At 46.5% G+C, this 23,310-nt stretch overlaps 1 protein-coding gene across 1 annotated transcript in view; it reads right to left on the bottom strand.

Moving 5' to 3' along the window:
- Positions 1-23,310, bottom strand: part of XYLT1 (xylosyltransferase 1) — a 311,724-nt gene that overhangs the window by 19,648 nt on the left and 268,766 nt on the right. The window contains 3 exon segments of the mRNA XM_032605511.1: positions 4,248-4,510; positions 9,295-9,471; positions 12,519-12,735. Of these exon segments, the coding sequence (XP_032461402.1) occupies positions 4,248-4,510; positions 9,295-9,471; positions 12,519-12,735 (657 nt within the window).

Genomic DNA, 23,310 nt, shown 5'->3' with positions numbered 1-23,310 from the left:
ATCCTGTTTTTCTCCACCTGAATCCAACCTCTACTGTCCCTATGCACCGCCAGAATCTTGGTCCAAGCCAACATCACGTCTTGCTGGACCTTTGCAGAAGCGTCCTTACTCGTCTTCCTCCTACCTTTGTCTGCTATAACTGATTCTCATAGTAGCAATATGCATCGTCCCTTCCTTAAATACTGCAAGGGGTTTTGCTTATGCTTGGGTAAAACCCAGACTCCTTACCTGGTCTAAAACTCCTACCTCTTTCTCTAGTCTCATTGTTTCCCTCCGTCCCAACCTACCACCTTCTAGCCACGTGGACCTTTTTTTTTTTGGTACGCGGGCCTCTCACTGTTGTGGCCTCTCCCGTTGCGGAGCACAGGCTCCAGACGCGCAGGCTCAGTGGCCATGGCTCACGGGCCCAGCCCCTCCGCGGCATGTGGGATCTTCCCAGACCGGGGCACGAACCCGTGTCCCCTGCATCGGCAGGTGGACTCTCAACCACTGTGCCCACCAGGGAAGCCCCACGTGGACCTTATTTTGGATTCTTGAACATGCTAAGCTCATTTTCACCTCAGGGCCTTTGCATAGGACATTCTCTTTGCTGGAGATGCTCTTTTCTTCTTATGGTTGCATGGTTGTCTGTCTTATTTTGCTTAAATGTTACCGTCTCAGAGAGACCTTCCTTGACCCCTGAACTTAAGTCACCAGCTCACTGCTGTTACTTGAGTTTATCTTCATTCTTCATTCTCTATAGATCTTTCGTTCTTGTTTTCTGTGAGCTGGGGTACAGCCTGCTTTCACACTAGCATGGGAGGGCCTTGAGCTCGGGACCTGGTCTGTCTGGGTCATGGCTGAGCACCCAGTGCCTAACACAGCCTGCCACATGGTAGGTTGCTCAATCCATACTTACTGTTTGAGGGAAGATTCCAGAAGGATTTTCTCTTGAACCCTTGCTTCTAAGGTACATCTAGGGAACCTGTAACCCCAGGACTGAACACAAAGCCCACTGGTACCTCCTTCTAGATTCTATATGGTAATTAAGTAATTAAGACTAAGAAGGGAGTTGTAACAAGATGCCAGGTGCAATACAATAGAACCTAAAGGATGCCTCAGGTGCATTCACTTGGCCCAAAGGTGTTTTTACTTCTTATTTAAATGAGGTGGGTATTAAAAATTTAGGAGGCTCGCACATAATGTGGATTTCTGATTTGTCTGGAAATTCAGGAGATGTGACTGGCAACTCCAAAGGTACATTTCTACAAGGAATGTGCCGGAGGGCAAGGATATGCTGGCGGGTCAGCACCGGGGCCCGGCGGGGGTCCCTGGTTTACAGGTCAGCCCACCCTGCGCTGAGGATACATGCCTTCCTGCCTGGTCCTGATGGCATTTGAATTTGAGGACATGTAATAAAATACTGACATTCCTTATCTCTGGGTAGGGCTCACAAGAAAACTTTCAAATTGCCATTTGAGATTTTCTGCAATGAACAAATGTTATTACCTAATGAGGAAAAAAAATCAATAAATATTATTTTATGAAAGGTTATACTATAGACTAGAAGACACAATCTGCATGAAATGCCCAGAGAAAATGAGACTCCTGAAATAAAGTGTTTCACTATGCTGTTTCCCCAGATAGCCAGGGGTAGAAATTTACTCTTTTTTGCCTTTGGGACAAGGGTCCTTTGCCCTGATTTATTTGCAAGCTCATATTCATAAATATATATTGGCTTTTCCCCACAGCGAGGCACAATGGTTCCATTACAATTAAAAAATGTGGTTAGAAGCCAAGGATTCCAGGCCTGAGGCAACTTGATGGCTTGCTTAATCCCAAAACAAATACCAGGTAAAATTTCAACAACTATAAATCAATTGGAGGAATCTTTTGAAATTTTCTATAAGATTATTTACCCTATAAATGCTATTGAAGCCTGGGATTAAAACTACTCTTAAACGGCATTTGCCTCCCAAGCATCGGGCACTGTGCCATCTACTGGGGACACATATGTGGTTCCCTGGCCAGGGATTCTAACCCCGGACTAGCAGGGGGAAAGACATTCACCAACGGCCTTGATCCAAGGACACTGCTGCTAAGTGCAGTGGAGTGTTGGAGGCTACTTTGGGCTCAGGAGAGGCACGGTGGTGGGCTATCAGGGGAGCTCTTAGCAAGTTTCACAGAGGATGTGGCACCTGAGATGACCCTGGAAGACTGGGAAAGGTTAAGAATTGAGTGGGGGACAGTGGGGACGGTCAGCAAGAACAGCGCAGAGGAAGCGATGAACAGTTCATGTAACCAGTGATGGAGCACAGCCGGCTCCCTATTGGCTGCTTTTTGGCAGTTTAAGAATATTGGCAACTAAGATATCAACAACAGCTAAACATGTACCAAGCACTTCATATGTAAAATACTGTTAAAATGGGGATTAATAATACATAACTCATAAGGTAGTTTTTGGAGGATTATCCCCTTTAAACCTCACAACACCATATGCTGTAAGGCTTATGATTACTCCCATTTTACAGATGAGAAAACTGAGGCTCTGAGAGGTTCATGACTTGTCCAAGGTCAATAGCTAGTAAGTAGAGTGGAGTTCAAATGGCAGGTCCCGGGTTCCTAACCCATTCTGGTCTCCCTTTTAACTAAATCAGAACCTGCAGGGAGAGGAGAGGGAAGGCTGAGGGAAAAAACTGTTGCAGCCCTGTGGAAATCCAGCTGGCGTGCATGCATGGGGCCGCATGTTTTTCAGAGTTTTAGGGAACAAAATGGTTCCTTTCCTCTCTTTCTTCTGTTCTTGAGAAGAGGGAAGAGCGGGGCAGGAGGGACACAGAAGGCTCAGTGGGAAAGACTGATATTAATACTTTTTTTTCTTGGTTGTTTAAAGAGGAAGGTGGGAGGCAGAACAAGAAGGAGAAGGAGAGTGGCTAGAGGCACTTCTGGGAACCCATCCTCAGGAAATAATCAGAAAAGAGAAGGGGGATAAAAGAGGCTTTCTGCAAACAGATATTCATCAGAACATTATGTACAATGGTCCATTACTGACAATAGCAACAGGAAAGGGCTGAATTAAGCAAACTCCGGAATTCCTACTCAGTGGAATACTAGTGCATTAAAAACGGTCATTAGGGCTTCCCTGTGGTTGCAGTGGTTGACAGTCCGCCTGCCGATGCAGGGGACGTGGGTTCGTGCCCCGGTCCGGGAAGATCCACATGCCATGGAACGGCTGGGCCCGTGAGCTGTGGCCGCTGAGCCTGCGTGTCCGGAGCCTGTGCTCCGCGGCGGGGAGAGGCTTACGATGGTGAGAGGCCCGCGTACCGCAAAAAAAAAAAAAAAAAAAAAAAAAAAAAAAAAAAGGGTCATTATCCTTAAGGAAGCTGCAGAACAGCAAGGAGAAGACGGGCTAGTATTATAACGCCGAGCGAAAGAAGCAGGACACCAAATCCTCGTTGTCACTGTGGAAATACCTGCAATGTACATTGCTAGAGAACGGAAGAGAAGGTACACGAAATGAGAAGGGTTGCTGGCTTAGGGAAAGGCAGGGGAGAGACGGGGTGATGTTGAATCGTTTTCCCACCTTCCGTCTTCTATTCATATATTCTAGAACATTCTTTCCTAAAGTGTCAACTGGTACCCACTAGTGGTAGATGAGACGATTCTAAATGGTACATGAACATTTTAAATAATAGTTCTGCCTTTTTGTGATGTTTTTGGTTATGTTTTTTGGTGTAACAATGATAGTATGGTTTACATTTTAAAAAGGAGTGAATTTTCAGAGATAAAATATTTATGGGATTTGCTTCAATCAAACTGATCTGGGACAAGGGAAGGTGAGTGAAGGCGCAGATGAAACCGCATTGGCCGGGAGCTGGTAATTGCTAGAGCTGGTGATGAGAGATGGGGTTACACTTTTCTCTCTATTTGGTGTATATTTGACATTTTCCATAATAAAAAGTAAAAAAAAAAGTTCTGTATTTTCATGATTACTTTCCATGTGGAACAAAAATAACTAATACGGTGACATAAAGCTTCCTTCTAAAATACATATATTTAGCACAAAGAATGAGTCCACAGAAAGGAAATAATTAGGTAAACATTAGATCTGCTATCCTGAGAAGGTAAAAGGGTGACGAAGGCTTAGACAGGAAATGCTCTGAACGCTGGGGTGTCTGCGTGGATGATTTTAGGGAGAAGCATGCGTGGAGCCGCAGCCCCTACAGAGGAGGGCGTTCCCTCATCCCTGGTCCCCCTGCTCCCTGGCTCACCTGCAGCTGTTCTCCCCGGCGTCGTGCAGCAACAGCTCTGCCCGGCGGAGGCCCAGGCGGGAGAAGGAATGATACAAGGTCAGCGTCACGTCGTTCAGGCTGTGGATGCCGTCAGGCTCATCGTAGACATTCTCCCAGTACGCGCGGAGGCCCGGGGTGCCCGCGGGGTAGTTCCCATACAGGTAATAGTCCAGCTGCCCAATGATTTCCTGATTCACCACAGCTTCGAACTTGCGAGCAAAGAAGGTGGGCCGGGCTGTCTGCTGCGCTCATGAAATCAAAAGAACAATGTCAGGAAGTGGGGATAAGGGTAGGTGGGTATTTAGGAGCCGGGCTCTGCAGCCAGCCTGCCTGGATCCACATCCCAGCTCTGACACTTACTGCCCTCTCTGTTCTCAGTTTCCTTATCTGTAAAAAGGGTGTTAGGATTGAATGAGTTAACATTTGTAAAGCATTTAAAGCAATGATGGACATGTAGTAAGCATCACTTAAATATTTGTGAAATAAATTATATCCTAGATGTTTATAGCTGGGATGGATCTCAGAAATCATTTAGCTGGAGGTCTAATACCTCTTACAGATATATTTTAGTTGTCCAGAAGAATGTTTTAAAATTGAATTAGCTGACAACATTTAAAAGGTAGAAGAGTTTACAGAAGCAACTTCTGGTTTCCCTCTGAACAGAAACGATCTGGCCCCATGTTCCTACATTCCTTTAAGTAGTTAAAGCTGAATAGCACCTGTCCCTTTAGATGGGCATGGGGTTTTTTGGCTCACCACAGTCCCTACCATTCCTATGGCCTCCTGGGCATTGTAACTGACTTACAGACTCACAAGGAACACCCTGGATTTACTGATCGGAATCTTCAGGAGTGGGGCTCAGAAATCTGTATTCTTCACAGGCTTTGAAGGTGGTTCATTTGCTCACTAGGGTTTGAGGATAATGCGAAGGGACACCTGACCCGGCTGCACATCAGAGCCACCTGTGGAGACTGCGGAGTCCTTCCCGCCGACCTACTGAACCAACATCTCTGAAGATGAGGTTTAGGAATCCGTATCCCAAAAAAAGCCTCCCGGGTGATTATGCTGCAGTGTTTGAGAACCATTTATGTAAACCAAATTTTCAAGGAGGCTGAGTCCCAGAGAAGAAAGGGACTTACTTATCTAAGGTCACACAGCAAGGTACGGCAGAGCCCAGGATTCAGATACAGCGTCAAGGGTTAGAAAAATAAAATACTGAGCCCTTATTATCTACCAGGTCTAAAACCATGGTCTGGGGCAGAGATCAATAAACCTTTTCAGCAAAAGGCCAGACAATAAGTATTTCCAGCTTTGCAACTACTCGAGTCGGCTGTCATAGTGTGAAAGCAGCCGCAAACAGGTAAGCGAATGGGCATGCAGCTATGCTCCAAAAGCACGTTATTTACAAACCACAGGTAGTGGGCTGGATTCAGCCCAGGGGCTGTAGTTTGCTGACCTCTGGTCTAGGGCTACGGAAACAATTAAAACACAGACCGCTCCCTTGAGGAGCCTATGATCTAGTGTAATTATTGACCTTAATTTGGGTCTAGCATTGTTCTCACTGCAGTGGATTAATAGCAACAATGTCAGTAAAAACTCCTGAGCACGTGCTATATACAGCGCACTGCATTTCGTCATTACCTCTAATCCTCCCAACTCTAATCCTCATAACTCTGCAAAGCAGGTGTTACGATTCCCATTTTACAGATGAGGAAACTGAGCTTGGAGAGGGCAAGTGATATGTACAAACTCACACAGTTGTTAAGATTTGAACCCAGATCCGATGACTCTAAAACCCAAGCTCTTTCTTCTGCATCATCCTAGGATCACACTGCTAGTTGGGGGAACTCGAAGCCTCAATAACAAAAACCCTTGTTAGTATCTGGAACATCCCATCTGCTCTCTGCTTCATGACCCTTGGGAACCATACCCCCTTCTCTGTGGTGAAGGGGTCAGGTCAGTTCCCTTATAGCAGCACTGAAAAGAGCCAGACCACGTAGGTTCAAATCCTCATTCTGCATCTTTCAAGCTGTGTATGTCTTTGGGCAAGTCATCCAGGGCCTCAGTTTCCCCATCCTTAAAATGGGTATAATAATATGGGTACTTAGCATAGAGTCTGGCACACGGTGTTAGCAGCTACGAGTATGTGACTATTATCACTACACCCTTAAGCCTGCTACCAGGGGCTTCCAAGTCTTCGTTTTCCGGAGGCAGAGAACCAGACTCAGTGGCAGGGCAGTCTCCTTTCTCCTCCCGAGATTCTCTGATCATAGCTGGAGCTCCTAAAGGGCACATTTCCATATGTACAGTTCTCTTCCTCGGAGCTCTTTCAACAAGAGCTCAAGAGTTCCACGCAGGCAGCAGTTTCTTGAGTCTAGATGTTGGGGGATATTCTTGATCTTTGTTTACTGCGAATTAAAGAGCTGTGAGCATGTAACTCAGTCTCTATGTCAGCTCATCTTTATCAGAGACCACGATGTCCCCAGGATGCTGGGACTGGAATACAAGTGCCAGCGCCCAGGAGTGGCCCCAGAGGGGCAGTGCACCCAAGAATCACCTGGCTTCTTGCTCTAAATGATGAAGGTCCTTTGCAATGAGGGTGATGACTGGTCCTCTACGAAAGTGGGAATTCTCCTCTATTTTCTCTTTTGAATAGGTCAAATATTCCCCTCGCCACCCTCTTTCTGCTCAGCAGATCCTTTCTGCACGGACAATGGAACTAAAATGTCACCCAAGTTCATGCCTCAATTAACATGGGTTTGAGGAGGCCCCCGGGTAGCTCTCAATCTGCCACCAAAACAGACCTAAAGAATACTTATTGCAGCAACTGCTTACGCAGGCGAAAGATGTTAGGTAGGAACCTTGAGGGAATAAGAATGACGGGATGAAACCTGCTGTGTATTCTGCACCCGACCAGGCATGAGACCAGGCTGGCAGCGGGGTCTGGTGGAAAAAGCCCAGGTCTGGAGCTGGAAACACCTGTGTGGGACCTCCCACCCTACCACTCCACAAGCTGCATGTCCATGGACAAGCAAGTCCCTGCCTCTGTGCCTTGGTTTCCCCACCTGCACAATGGAGATGATTTCTACCCGATGAAGCCAACGCCCACAGAGGACCAGGCACACAGTCTAGGATAGAACAGACCCGTACCCCGCGCTTCTCTAACAGAATAGCCTCCTAGTTGCTTGGGGGTCTCGTTACGATGCAGATTCTGACTAGCAGGTCAGGAGCAGCAGAGATTCTGCATTTCCAACAAGTTCCCTAGTGATGCTGCTGCTGCTGGTCTGTGGACCACACTCCGAGGAACCAGGCTACGAGGGTGGAAGCTTCACGGGGCAGTCCGTGTCCTCCCTGGACATTTCCATTATGTACCAGAGAAAGGCAGCAGGGGCACCTCGGACTGGGTTACCAGCCTGGCACTGTTGTCCCCCTCAATTCCTCCCCAACGTTTGTGGTTTGGGAAGCAGCACATCATCTCCATGTGGTGGCTCTAGTGACCGCAAAGTGACTTGTTTAACCACTTTGTAGCCTTCTGTTTGTGCTCTGGGCAGTTGAGGCTGGGCATGGTGAGGCGGAGAGGAGGAAGAACTCAGGGTACTGGCCTAAAGGGAGTGGGAGGTGTGCTCGCACGGGGTGGAAAGAGGTCGCCATCCTGAATAGGTCTGGGGTCCAAGGCACCCTTGGTGCTCACAGCAAGCAGATGGGGCACTGGCCACCCTCCTGTCTCTGCTCTCCCCAGAACTATGAATCGATGGGCCTTGCAGAGATACCTGTGAAGGCAATAACATTTCTTCTTGTTCCTCCTTTAAAGTTCACAGAGCGCGGTGTTTTACAAACTTGTCTGCTCATCAGAATTTCTCAAAGTGTAATATATTAAAAATAAAAATTCCTGGACCACACTGGAGATCAAAAGCTCTCAAATGGGGATGAGTTTGCCACCAGTGGACAGCTGGCGATGTCTGAAGGCATTCCTGGTCGTCGTAACTGCAGGGTGCTACTGGATCCCCACAGGGGACATTAGGCAGCATCTGGGGACGTCCCTGGTTATCACAACATGGGGAGGTGCTCCTGGCACCTAGTGGGTAGAGGCCAGGGAAGCTGCTAAACATCCTACAGCCCCCTCACCCCAACATAGAATTATCCAGCCACAATGTCAAGAGTGCTGAGGTTGAGAAATTCTGCCCTCTAATCAAGTTTGTACCCTATATATTTTTTGGCGGTATGCGGGCCTCTCACTGTTGTGGCCTCTCCCATTGCGGAGCACAGGCTCCGGACGCACAGGCTCAGTGGCCATGGCTCACGGGTCCAGCCGCCCTGCGGCATGTGGGATCTTCCCGGACCGGGGCACGAATCCGTGTCCCCTGCATCGGCAGGCAGACTCTCAACCACTGCACCACCAGGGAAGCCCCCAGAAATATATTTTTAACAAATATTTCAGGAGATTCTGATTGAAAGGCAGTATAGAGAAATGGATACAAGTATGGCCTTTGGAAACAGATATATTGGGCTATGTGACCTTGCATAAAGTTACAGAACTTTCTCTGCCTCAGTTTCCCTATCTCTAAAATGGACTACTTATGTATGTATGTATGTATCTTCTAAGGCTATTGTGGGGTTAATGGGTCAATACAGGGAAAGTGGTTAGAACATCCCTTGCATGGTGTTAGTGATCAATAAACGTTGGCTACTGTTGACGTTGTTATGATTATCATCAAGAACCAGGGTTGGGGGGGCTTCCCTGGTGGCGCAGTGGTTGAGAGTCCGCCTACCGATGCAGGGGATGTGGGTTCGTGCCCCGGTCCGGGAGGATCCCACATACCGCGGAGCGGCTGGGCCCATGAGCCATGGCCGCTGAGCCTGCGTGTCCGGAGCCTGTGCTCCGCAACGGGAGAGGCCACGGCAGTGAGAGGCCCGTGTACCGCAAAAAAAAAGAAAAAAAAAGAACCAGGGTTGGAAAGTGCAGGATCCAGTGACCTGCAGGGCTGCCCTGGATGCCTGCAGACGCTGGCTGGAAGGCGCGGCTCACCTGGAAGCGGTGAAAGTCCTGCGGCTTGAAGTCGTTGGGGGAGCAGCCGCACCAGTCCACGATGTGCTTGTACTGGCACTTGCAGCCCAGCTTGCGGTTCCAGTTGGTGAGGCGCAGGTTGTTGTCCACCATGGTGTCGCAGTGGGGACTGTTCTCCAGGACCGTGTGGAAGAAGGACTGCAGGGCAGAGAGGGGCCAACCTGAGACCTCGTCCAGCCTCCCTCGAGTGGGCTGGGGTGAGGGGTTCTTCCCGAGGGCCACCTGACAGTGAAGGGACTCTCCTGGAGACTCAGCTGTTCTCTCTGCAAATGGAGTCAGTGCCAGTCCAGGCCAACCAAGGGAACCCTGGAGGTTTTGTCCAGGGTGGCTTAATGCTGCTTAGAAGTTACTGCTCCGAGTGTTTCTCTAAGATGTCTCTCCCCAGCAGCCTAGAAACTGATTTCAAGACATCTCTTATCACCCAGGACATCCTCTGTCCGCTCAGCAGAGAGAGAAAGTCCCTTAGGGTATGTCAACACATTGGGACCAGAGAAAAACACTGGGACAAGTTTCTAGAAAACCCTGGGCCAAAAGGGCTCTTGATTTTGCAAATAGTTAGACCTGAAACCAAAGAGACTCAGGTCTGAGATATCTTGAAAACAAAGACTGAAGCTCTGGAATTTCACTCCTGGGAGAGGGCAGCCAGAATCACGGATGCCCTCCTGCCCTAGTCACTGGAGTGGCGACTACAACACTGGGAGGGGAGGAGGTGGGGGTCCATTGGACTTCCCACTGTCCGTGGTGCTGAACCAGGTGCCGTAATCTCCCCCTATTTCTGAGGCTTGGTCAACCTCTCCTAGTAATCTGAGAAAGAGGCAATGTTGAGAGTGAAAAGAGAGACCAGAGAAGAGACACATAGTTGGAGCTGCTGAAAGAGAGAGAGACGGGGTGTGTGTGTATGTGTGTGTGGGGGAGGGAGGGAGGGAGGGAGGGAGAGAGAGAGAGAGAGAGAGAGAGAGAGAGAGAGAGAGAGAGAGAGAGAGAGAGAGAGAGACTGACTTCTATTTGGACAACTGTTTTATAACAACCTCAGATACCAGGCAGATACGTTCTCCCCTGCTCTCTGCTTCCTAGGGAAAGCTGTTGGGGAACACGTGTCTTCCTGTTACAAATTCATGGCACAGCCTTCAGATTTCTTCTAAACTCATCCCCTGGAGGTGGTCTGGGAGAAGGGCAGGACAGAAAGGCTGGGATGGAGGAGGTGGGATCTAACAGGGATGCTGGAGTGTACAGTGCCTGTATGCGTTGGGAAGTGGGGGATGGTTGGGACAGAGAGAACCAGCATTGGGACGGGCACCCTGATTAAACAGCCAAAGCCCCAAACAGTCTCTTCTCAATGGGTGAGTGGACAAAATGAGGCTCTATCCACACCCCAGCTGCCCTTCTTATGATGTTAAATGACATGCCTGTGAACCTGCATTTTAAGCTTGAATTGTCTACAAGCCCAGAGAGGCACATATTCTCCATCAAGCAGTGGGGGAAAGTACCCAATTATCCATTGCCCTGTGTCCTTTTGTAATGATACAGAAATTCCCTGCAAGACAATGGATGAGGAGGTTATCAGACTTGATAGAAAAGGTGATTTTTGCTGAAATAGGATTAAAAGCTGATTACTTAACATGTGTGCAGAATAGCAAAACCTGGCCCAGTGATGACAAGCCCATCATCCCTCAGGATTGAAGTGGGCAGTCAGCCTTACTCAGAGCTTGGCCTTGCCCCAGATGTCGGTGAGGGATGTGGAAACCATCAAATGAGTTGCACTGTTTTGTCTGGCCTAGAAACACACAATCTGAGTGGTCCAGAGATGGGGCACAGCCAGGAATGGTGGACCATTCATGGGAGGTGTTGCAGGCTCAATAGAAACAGAACCAGCTCTGGAATTTTCTGGAGTTGGAAATTAGGGTGAAAGTGAACTGGAGGTCAGGGAGCTAATCTAGAATCTCTCAGTCCAGGTCTGATAAGAAGGCCGCTGGCATGTCAGGGGCAACACTTCAGCACTGAGTCCCTACCCGTTTCCAGACGGGGCTGGGGCTGTTTCAGAATACCCTGCAATCTTACACAATAGGACTTCTGAAATGGACTGAATGTTTGTGTCCCCCCAAAATTCATAGTTTGAAATCCTAACCCCCAATGTGACAATGTGAGGAGGTGGTGCCTTTGGGAGGTGATTAAATCATGAGGGTGGGGTCCTCATGAATGGGATTAGTGCCCTTATAAAGGAGACCCTCACCCCTTCTATCATGTGAGGACACAGGAAGGACTGTCAGTAGTCAGCCTGCAACTCAGAAGAGGGATCTCACCTGACCATGCTGGCACCCTGATCAAGGACTTCTAGCCTCCAAAACTACAGTAAGTACATCCATTTTATTGTATTTTGTTTTAGCACCCTGAACTAAGACAGTTTCCCATCCTGAGGTGACAGACTTCCCAGAGCTTTTCAAATACTTCCAAAAGCCGACAGGAAATGCCAAGTCCCAAGTATTTGGACACAGTGACTGTCAATGCAGGGGGCTAGTGCAAACCCAACAGAAGCCCTGGCTTTGGGATCACTGGAATTTCTGGTGTGACTGATGAGGCCAAAACTACTGTCTGTCAGGGAATGATAGAATACTATTCAAAATTAGAAAAGGAATTCTTGGTGTTGAAAAGTTATTACAGGATTGGTAAATGTGGAGGATCTGTCAAAAGTTGATGTGGGTGTTTCCTGAAAAAGCCATCATATACAGTTGTGCAGGTTACACACTGCACAATTCTAGGGGGCACCATTGCTATTGTAGGTATGAGAGCTTTGTATTTATATAAATAACAGTTTTCTGGAAAATGGCAATAAAGTGTCTTGTTCTAACAAAATCAGTATATGGTGATGGTTTTACGACCAATGGGAGCCAAGTGTCTTGAGGAAGAACTGCCTTTTTTACTTTACATCTTTAAAGATGTTGTCTAGATTGCTGGTGGCAGCATTGTGCATTTACTGCATACAACCTCTATGTAGACTGGAGGGGACCAGGGGCCCTGCTGTGACAGAAAGGTCCCTGGTAGCCAAAACAGTTCCCCATCTTCCTCTGGATGTTTGGAGGACAACGTATTGAACCCTGCGTGGCTTTGCCAAAAATTCAGCATCCACTTTGCTCCAAAGGCTAGAGCCAACCCCTACCTTTCTCAGGGATTTTTTCCTGGATACTCACCTCTGCAGGAAGCAGGGTGTAGGAGTAGAATTGCTTCATTTTGGTCACCAGATCGTCTGTGGAGAACGTCACATACTCAACAAACTTCCGGTTTAGCAGGAACCAATCTGAGCCGCCATCCACGGCAATGCCCTCTGGGATCCGCCGGTCCCCCAGGCGCCACATGTGGGCATCACACTCCAGAAAGAGCCGGTCCAGGCCCTGTTTCCGGATGAACCTGGGCAAGACAAAGTAGTGCTTAGCCCTGAAAGAGCGCCACCTAGAGTCCAAATGAAATGGCACAGTCTCGGCAATAAAGGCATTTACTGAGTACTTACTGTGTGCTAGATACTGAGCTAGGGGCTCTGTGTGTAGTTTTTCACTTGATCTTCACAAGTGAGGCTGGTGTCTATAACCCTATGAGGTAGGTACTATTATTATGCCCATTTTACAGATGAGGACACAGAAGCTTAGAGAGCTTAGGAGACTTGCCCACCCAGCACAATTAGATGGCAATGATCATCTGCTTCCTCTTTAGAGAACTCCTGAAATCACCTTTTCATGCCATGGGTGCCTTGGCAGTTTGGTGTATACAGCCTATGGACCCTCATCTCAGAATAATGCTTTTATTTTTTTAATTTATTTTAAAAAATTAATTAGTAAATTAAGTATAGTTGATTTACAATATAGTGTTAGTTTCAGGTGTACAGCAAAGTGATTCATATATATATATATATATATATACACACACATACATATATATACACACACATATATATTTCAGATTCTTTTCCTTTATAGCTTATTACAGGATATTGAATATAGTTCTCTGTGCTATACAGTAAATCCTTGTTGTTCATCTGTTTTATATATAGCAGTGTGTATCTGTTAATCCCATACTCCCAATTTATCCCATTGCAGAATAATGCTTTTAAATGCATACAACAAAAATACAGGGTTACAAAATATTTTCAAAAACACCAAAGTGATGATATAGTAATTCACATGATTCTTGATTCACACATTAAAATATTACAAAATATTTTTTAAAACACCACATTTATGATAATTACATGTGTTTCCTTTTTAACACATTTAATCACAAGGTCTTATAGGTCTAAAAACTACTGTAATTTTGAAGAAGAGGTGAGCATATATGACATTTAGAAGTGGATGCATCAATTATAATGCGATTTGAAAATATGTGATTCCTGGGCCTTTCCTGGCGGTTCAGTGGTTAAGACTCCATGCTTCCAACGCAGGGGGCATGTGTTCGATCCGTGGTTAGGGAACTAAGATCCAATATGTCACATGGCATGGCCAAAAAAAAAAAAAAAAGTGATTCCTAACAGTAACTGCTAATACTGTGGTGGTTTGTTACCCTACATTTTGCCTACATTTAGCTAGATTTCAGTTAGAGTTTAGTGAAAATTAAGATCATTTTCTTCCTATTCAAAGTCACAGACCCCTGAATTCTATCCATGAACCTCAGATTAATAACTCCTGCTCTAGGGGACACACACACACACACACACACACACACACACTCGCGCGCTCTCTCTCTCTCTCTCTCTCTCTCTCTCTCTCTCTCTCTCTCGGGATTCTGCAAGCCAGGGAGGCTGGAATTGGCATTTCCTAATTTGTAGGTGCAGAAATCAAAGGTCAAAGAGCTGGTGAGGAGGGTGTCTTGGGAGGGTAGACAGAACTAGAGCCAAGCTCTCTGGCCAAAACTCTCAGTTCATTTGCAGTTAGCATTAACTTCGCACCTACTATGTGCCAGGCATGTGCTGGCCTTGAGGCAAGAAGTGAGGATGGTCCCTCCTCCTCAGGAGCTGGTTATCTCGTTGGGAGTTTATAGTCTACAGGTCTCCCCACCCAGGAATCTTGCTGCCCCTCCAGCTCATGCAACATAAAATCAACCATTTTAAAGCCTACAATTCAATGGCATTCGTTCATTCACGATGTTGTGCAATCATCATCTCTAGTTTCAGAATATTGTCACCCCCAAAGGAGACCCCCATCCCATTCCCCCTTCCCTCCAGTCCCTGGCAATCCATCTATGGATTTACCTATTCTGTATTTCTTACAGAGAGAATCACACAAGTTGTAGTCTCTTCCACTTAGCTTCGTGTTTTCAGGGTTCCTCCACGTGGTAGCAAATAACGGGGCTTCATTCCCTTGTTTCTGTCTGCCCAGCATCCATTGTCTGGGAACCACACCTTGACTTTATTTTGGACACTTGCTCACCCTCAACTCTCAGTTCACTTGGCTTGCCTCACCCCCAGCACCAGGGGTGGGAACACGACTCAGCCTGGTCAATCAGAGTATTCCACCTGCTTGGCTGCCATAATTGCTTCATGGATGCGCAAGCACCTCAAGCTGAGTCTGAGACTAGGTTCTGGAGTTTTGCTGGAAATACTAGGAAGGAGGGCTTTTCTAGGGGATTTTTTTCTGGAAGAATGCAAGCTGAGGGCTGCTGACAGCCATCTTGTCACCATGAGTATAGAGGTTGTCTGATCATGAAGGTAACATAGAAGAGAGGACAAAAAAAAAGAGAGACGGGGAATGGGAGGGAGGGAGGGAGGAAGTAAGGGAGGGGGAGAGACAGACAAGGCCTTGATGACTTTGCTTGAGACCCTGGATCTTGCTATACCTGATTCACCCCCAGACTTGTCAGTAAAGTGCGTAAGGCATTTTAAGATGGGATTCCGTGACTTGCAATTGAAAAAGTCCTGACTAATACATTCCTGAATGATTTCACCTTTATCATTACCGTGATGAATGCAAATGTTCTTAGGCTCCACATAGGGCAGGTAGCCATGGCTGTGGCACATTAATGCCACCTCTTCCACTAGAGCAGGCTGCATCCCCCATTGTGTGTCTAGAGGTCTTTGTCCCTCCATGGCAGACTTCATCTCTGTCTTCACATCAGAGTTTCCTGTCTCCTCCGAGGTAGATGCTGTGCTCACTAGAACTGATCTTGGCTTCCTCCTTTCTGCCTACCATATAGGTCCTGGAAGAGTGCAAGGCAACTGCTCAGGAAAGGTCTATGGTGATGACCAGACGTCAGGGCGTAGAAGCTGAAGACAGTCCCACCCTGTTGGTCATGCTGAATTCTACAAAGAATCTCTCCCATTGGGCCTCCCACAAATCCACCAAAGGGAACTGCCTGAAACCTCACTAATAAACCCACATCCCTAGCACTTTCTTCTGCATAAATAGAGGACCTGCTTCTTGACACTGGTCACTCACTGAGCACGATGGTGTAATATATTGAATTCTTAACCAAACTGATGCTCGTGTAATAAAAATGGTGACAACAATGATGCTGGTGGTGAACGGACTTAATTCTGCTAAAATGCGCTTTTCATCTACATTGCAGTGTGGCTCTACCAGTAACCAGCTGGGTGAATTTGGAAAATGATGACCTTGAGTCAGTTTCCCCCATGGGAAACTGACAAAGTTGGGCTAGGTCTAGGTTATAAAATTAAATGTCTACAGAGGTCAGACAAACAATATAAGTTTGTGAGGGGGGGCTTAGCATAAGATAACAGGGTAGGTGGAGTTAGCAAAGACGTAGAGACTGCATTTTCTGAAAAGCACTCAAATCCCTTAATAAAAGCATTTCTGGCTAAATAAGACATATCCCTAGGCTGAATCCAGCCCACAGACCACCAGTCACAATAACGCTGGGTTAGGTAATCTCTAGGGTACTTTCCAGCTGTGACATTCTCTAAGTCCCTCTGTTATACTCAGCGAGAGGTGTGAGGCAAGCATTAGAGGGATGCATGGGAGCCCAGAGAAGGCTGACAACTTTTCTGAGGATACAAACAGGGGCAGAAGCCGACCAGAAGACCCACGTGTCCAGCGTCCCTGGCCCTGTTCCTTTCCTAACACACCTTTCCTAGTGCAAAATCCAAGTTCGTTAGCAAAGCCATGTTCTCTCTGGGGAGCGACCTGGTGAAGGGTTTTCAATACACTCACCATAGCACTCACTGACACCAAACTTGGCTCTAACGGACCCACTGAAGGAAGCCGCCGAGTCTGAAGAAATAAAATCCTACCTCGACTCTGGCTGGTGCCAATTATATGATAACGTCCAGTGGGCACACTTAACCGTGTTTAAAACTTTAAATTTTACATACTCTGTATCAAAACTTACATGGTAATCAAGACCAACTGAGAATAAGAGAGAGAGAGAGAGAAGAAATACAGGTGGGACGACTTGCAAAATTTTTCTTTCCGTGGAGCAGCTTTTTAATTTCATGTTCCATTAGATGGGATAACAGCATCATCTTGCAATTTTAATGTGATGTCCCGGACCGCAATATCGAAATACGATATTTATGCAGTAATCTCCAAAATGAAATATTCACGGGGTTGGGAGATTGGCCGCTGTATTTACTGCCTTCAAAAACTGATAAGCTGCAAACACATGCTTTGGTTAATTATGAGTAAAGAGAGACCACCGATTGCCTAGGTATCAGAAAGGGGCTACCAGGAACTTAGGTCTGGACTCAGATAAGGTGGCAGACGCCCAGAGTCTGGGTATCTAGCAGGCGAAAAGAATCAGCTGTTTCAACAGTGATTTGCTTTTTATTCTTCCCTGTGGATTTACTGTAACTTGAAAAGGTAAAGGTCGGAAACCATAGTAAGTTTGTGAACACCTGGGTGAGTGTTGTCATCAATGCTGGCTCACCGGGAAAAGGTGCACGGCTCTCTCACCTGAGGGATGGAGGGAAGATTTGCAGCAACGGGCCCAATTCACAGAAGGTGACCAATGATGCTGCCCTCCCTTCAGTTTTGTTTCCAGTTGACCTGGTTACCTGGTAGAACTGGGCTCAACAGGTGATACCACAGAAGAGCAGACATGAAGAGGATCTGGTACCAATGCTGTCTCTGCTTTCACTGAGAAGTGGGGCTGGCTTAACTTCTCTGAATGCCAGTTTCCTCACCTGTAGGATGAGCTCCATGACACCTGTCCTAACAAGTTCCCAAATCAGCTGCAAAATTGTGATGGGTGATTGTTTACAAAGGTCCTTGCCAAGTAAGCACTCTTCACCCAAGCAATGGGCTGACCCAACCATCAGTTCTTTTTTTCATAGAGACACCATCCCTCCCCAGTCCTCCTTGGGTGTTTTATTTTTCTCCATAGCACTTTTCACTTTCTAATATAATATACAAGGTATTTATTTAGTTTATTGCCTATTTCTACTACTGGATGTAAGCCCCAAGAGGGCAGAGATTTTGATCACCTCTGTATTCTACTACGGTGCCTACATACAGCCAGTGCCCAATAAGTATTTGTTGAGTGAATGAATAAACGGAACAGTAACAGCCACGTCTGTCAGGCAACCAGGAAGTAGCTGCCATTAGTTAGCCAGGTATCAGATTTTTCTAACACACGTTCGACAGACAAAGGAACTGAATCACAGGAAGGTTAAGTAATTTCTCCAAAGTCACACAGCTAACAGGCCTAGACTTGAATCCAGGTCTGGATGAATCCAATGCAAATGCTTAACTACTCTGTCATTCTTCATCTCAATTCGCCAGGGTCCCTCCAAAAGGACCCAAATGAAGGATCTCAGAACTTCTATTTCCTCAAAAAGACAATGCCCAGAAATGAGTGAACCAAGAGGAAATGGCTCATTGCCGGTTGGAAGAGGCTTTCAGCCAGTCCTCACAAGGGCTTCTGTCTTCAGAATAGGTTACTTAAGGGCAAACATGGTATCGTTTGCATTTGGTTTTACCTCCTGGGCTCTCAGGGATGGTTTGCCTCCCTGAGATTTTTCTCTATTGCCACGATATGGGACAAAGTCAGAGCTAAATATGCTTCGACTAGGATGTCACAAGGACCAAATCTACTCAGTTGGGCATCAAAGGAAATCAGATGCAGGATGGCAAGGGGTCCTGAATCTCCCCCATGGGAGAAGAGGTCAGTTAAGAAAGTATCTGTAGCCTTTGGAAATGGCCTCAGAAAGGGCAGACAATGAAGAAGTCTCTCAATTCAGTTAATTCCCTGGCTACAGTCTCGGTATATTCATCAAGGGTGGAATTATTCCAGATCTGTCTTGTCCTGTAATGAATTCTGAAAGGAGGAACACTGCCCCTCAGATTTTACAGCATGTTTGAGCAAGAAGGAATCTCAGCAATCAGCTAATATAACTAATTTTACAGATAAAAAACCCCAACACACCGAGACTCAGAAAGGACGTGTGATCCAAAGTCATCTGACGTCAGACAGCCTAGAAAATATTTTCTCTTCTTCTATTTCTCTCTCCAGCGATCTCCCACTGAACCCAGATTACTCCTTTAGCCTAAGTACAACCTAAGCATTTTAGTTTAAAAATAAAGTCATGGAACAAAGCATGAAAACACAGTGTATGGAATCAGCCAGCTATGTGAATGGACTCACACAAAACAGCCATGTCACACAGGGGCCAAACTTTGGGCTCTGGAGCCAGAATATTTGGTACAAGTCCTGGATTTGCCACTAACCTTGGGCGACCTGAACATGGATGCCTCAGCTTCTTACATGGAAACTGGCGATCGTCATAATATCTGCCTCAGAGAGTTTAAGTGAGATTATATTATATATGGAGAGGGCTTAGCGTAGTGCTCGGCACTTAGTAAGTGCTTAATAAGTGTTCACCAAGATACTTAACTTTTTCCCTCATCAAGCCAGAAAATTAAAACTTCTATCTGTCCTCTTCTCTGTTCTGGGATTCGGTAGACAGGCATGTGTAGGGCACCTCCACAGCTAAGGAGAAACCCTTTATGCTCTGAGAAGAATGCCTTTTCAGCACCAAGGACAGAAGCCCCAAAGCCCTCACAGTGCACCCATGTCCTGCAATTATTTTAGTTCAGCAATGCCCATGGCTGTGGTGGTACAGGGTGACAAGCAACACGGGCACCCTGATTCTGTCTGAGAACCACAAATTACAAAACCCTCCCAACTTTCCAAGGCACAAGTCAGTGAGGATTCAGGTCACTGGGTTCCTAGTTTGGCAGCTCCACAGGGGCTCTGTTGGCCATTTCTCACATGTCCAGTGTGGGTTATGCCCCTTCCCAAGCTGGGCTGGAGTCAGCTGTCAGGCCCCAACTCTGCAGTAGTTGGAAGAGAAAAGGGGCTCGGGGTATTTGCTCATTCAGCAATTCTCCAAGTCTCTGTGCTGAGGATATGGTTGTGAAGAAGACAGACATCATCCCTATCCTCTCTCTTCTAAGATGAAAAATAAAACCATAATATTTACCATTTATTGAGCACTTGCTACTTTCTAGGTCCTGTTCCTTGTACTTAATATATATTCTCTCATTTAATCTTCATCACAATCCTATGAGGGTTCATTTTCCAAATGAAGGAACAAAGACACAGAAGGTTAACTAATTTTCCCAAGGCTACACAGTTGGTTAGTGGCAAGGAAGGGATTCCCACCTTAGCAGTCGGGCTCTGGATTCCACACTCTTAGCCACAAGACTGTAACACTACTCTAGTAAATAGGTAAGTAGTCATAAACAGCTATGAAACACATGAGTACGTAATTAGATGTTTGCGGTAAGTGTTATACAGGAAAACTTAGAGTGCAATGACAAAATGAAGAGACAGGGACTTAATTAGTGGAGACTATTGGGGAAGACTCTGCTGAAGAGGTGGCACTGACAAGAAGCATGAGAAGGAACCAGTCATCTGAAGAATTCTGGGGAAGAGCTTTACAGGAGACAGAAATAGTGCACGCAAGAGCCCAAATGAATGAAAAGAAGCTAACGTGGTAGGAGTGGAAGCTACAGGGAGAAGCTCAGCTTCACTACCTCACACCAGAGGAGACCAGTCACAGGAGAGGCAGACTCTGACCTGATTGGTGGAAGGAATGTATCAGCCATAAGTACACGTGGCCTGGACATGGCAGGGAACTCCACGATGAACATACTTAGGGAAATGGTATAGCACAGTGGCTAGGAATGTAGACTCTGGAGCCAGACTGCCTGGGTTCGAGTCTCTTTCCCCGTTCCCAAGCTGTGTGTTGTTTAATCTCTCTAGCCTCAGTGTCCCTATCTGGAAAATGGGCACGATAATGACTGTACTTACACCATGGGATTGTTGTGAAAATTGAAAGAATTAATATCTCTAAGGCATTTGGGACAGTCTCTGGAACACAGTAAACTCTATCATTACACATGCCCTGGGCAAAGAGGGCTGACTTGATTTTGACATTCAGGAATGGAAAAAAACCCAGCCTGAGCAGAAATGCAGAGTTAGGGGCCCAAATCCTGGAACTGAGAATCCCAGGCTTGGTGGCCCATGCTCTTTACATGGGCCCAAATCATCTTGCACCTCCAAGAGTCTAAAGGTCCATTGAGAGCTAACTGATTTTCCCTATTTCACACATATTTAAAAACAATGTCTACTGCCTTCTGTTCTTATTGTAAAAGTAAAGGGGGCTTCTCTGGTGGCACAGTGGTTGAGAGTCTGCCTGCCGATGCAGGGGACACGGGTTCGTGCCCCGGTCTGGGAAGATCCCACGTGCCGCAGAGCGGCTGGGCCCGTGAGCCATGGCCGCTGAGCCTGCGCGTCTGGAGCCTGTGCTCCGCAGCAGGAGAGGCCACAACAGTGAGAGGCCCGCGTACCGAAAAAAAAAATAAAATAAAATAATGCAGTTCCTCCATAGAAGGCATGGAACACAAAAAGAAAGGAAAGAAGGAAATAAAAAATCATGCTCTACGTCTCAGAGATGACACCGCACATATCGTCCTTCTAGCCTTTGGTCCACCTTTAACATATATTGTTTTGAAAAAAGAAAAGATTGAAAGTCGACCTCAAAACTCACACGGAGGCCCACAGAGCGTCTGTGTACACAGCCTTGTATGGGTGCCTGTGTGATGCCAAGCTTTATTTTGACATGGCGCCCATAACTGGATTAAATAAAGTGAACATGCAAACAGGGATACACTCACCGGTTGGGTTTAAGAAAAGCAAGAGGGAAATGCAATCTGCTTTCCCCATTGGAGATGAGATATTAATTACCTCCTCCCATCAATCATGGTACTAGGAGACAGATGGGGAGAGAGCTCTTCTCCTGATAAGCAAGTTGGCACCAAAGGGCCTCCTGAAAGCAGATTTGCTTGGGGGAGGGTTCCTGGCCAGGCTCTCGATGGATCTGACAACTTTTGGTTAAACAATTGCCTATTTATACATCAAGAGAGGTTTGGGCCTGAAGATTAGTTCAATGTCAGAGAGAAGAAGCTGCTGAAGCTGCTTTAGCTGCCATTCTGGTGCCCAGCGAGGGACTGCCGCCTCTAGCAGGCGGGCCCCAGACCAGGGAACAGGAAGAAACTTGTTTATGCCACTTCTGACCTGAGGGCTGGGACCCCTCCTAGCTTCTTTCTGGTCTAGTCTTCTAACATTTGAAATGCTAGCTGTTTCTCTAAGAGTTGTAGAAAGTGTTTTGAAAACATTAATCACGTGTATATATACCATCTTCAAGGCTTTTCCACTGTTGTCACCATCACCACTATCAACATCACCACCATCATCAACTTAATATGCGTAACTATTCCAAGAGCTTACTCACATATTCACTCATTTAATTCTTGCAGCAATTCTATGAGATTGGTTTTACTATCATTATTCCCATTTTACAGATGAGGAAACTGAAGCACAAGTGATTGATGTAACTTACCCAAGGCCACACACCTAGTGAGCGCTCAGCAAACGAACGCTGGCAGTCGGGGTCCAGGACCCAGATTCTTAACTGCTATGCTACAGGTTTTATGATGTTTGTATGAGACTTTCCTTAATATTTCTTTTCTAAACCAACTTTAGATAGCTTCAACTGTTTTCTTTTAAACTTAGTCTTATTCTAAGCATCATGACCATGAAATCATCGATTAGATGGGCTAATTATATAAGTTTTAGTTGATATACATAAAATCAATACTAACTCTCCCATGATGCCCATTTATGAACACCCCAAAATAATCTCACATATCACTGGTGGATTGTGAACACACTTTGGGATACGGTGACTCTAGAAAGTAGGGGGAGGACTGATTTTGCTCTCTTGCTCCTTTAAAAATGATTCTGCTTAAAATCAGCAGAGCTTTGCTCTTTCATCCACATACTCCAAGAACTGAAAACAACAGGCCCTCTCAGATGCAGTCACTAATCATGGGGGGATAAAAGTCAGACCTAACCAGACTCCAATGCCAGCTGTGTGGGACCCTGGGCAAGTTAAAGCAACTCTGCAAGCCTCAGCTGTACTCTTTCAAAGAGGATAACACAACTCTAAAGTGCCTGGCTCGGCACTTCCTGTGGTCAGCGAGGATACTCAGTCCTCCACGATCCCCACATCACTGTCCGGATCTTATGAAGAAGAGGACATGAAGACATGGAGAGTCAAAGCCATTTGTCAAAGTACCCTGGCTGTCATACGGCAGAGCTGGCATTTTGGCACAGGTGTCTGGACTCCATTGCCCATGCTCTTACCACGACACCACACTCTGGCCCAGGGCTAAGCGCTGGGGCCCTGGTGACCTTGAATTATTTGGAGAACTTAGACCAATCAAGGCCGGGAAATTCCCAGAGGAAACTCTATTCCGGCTGGGAATGAGGGAAATGATTTTCCCTTTCCATCTCCCTGTAAGGGGCCTGTCCCTACACCCCGAGCCTTGATCAGGCTGCCGAGATTTGGGAAACTTCTCCAATACTCCCCGAGCAGAACCCAGGAGTTCCTGGGGATGTTTGCCAAGACCTGCTTCTTCAGGGCACTTACTTCTTTTAGCCCTGCAGAGGTTATCTGGGAAACTGATAACTGTG

The sequence above is a fragment of the Phocoena sinus genome, chromosome 15 (genome assembly GCF_008692025.1).
Source record: "Phocoena sinus isolate mPhoSin1 chromosome 15, mPhoSin1.pri, whole genome shotgun sequence".
In the NCBI taxonomy this organism is placed as follows: domain Eukaryota; kingdom Metazoa; phylum Chordata; class Mammalia; order Artiodactyla; family Phocoenidae; genus Phocoena; species Phocoena sinus.
Note: the sequence above shows the minus strand (reverse complement) of the source record. Positions and strands in the feature narration are given on the sequence as shown.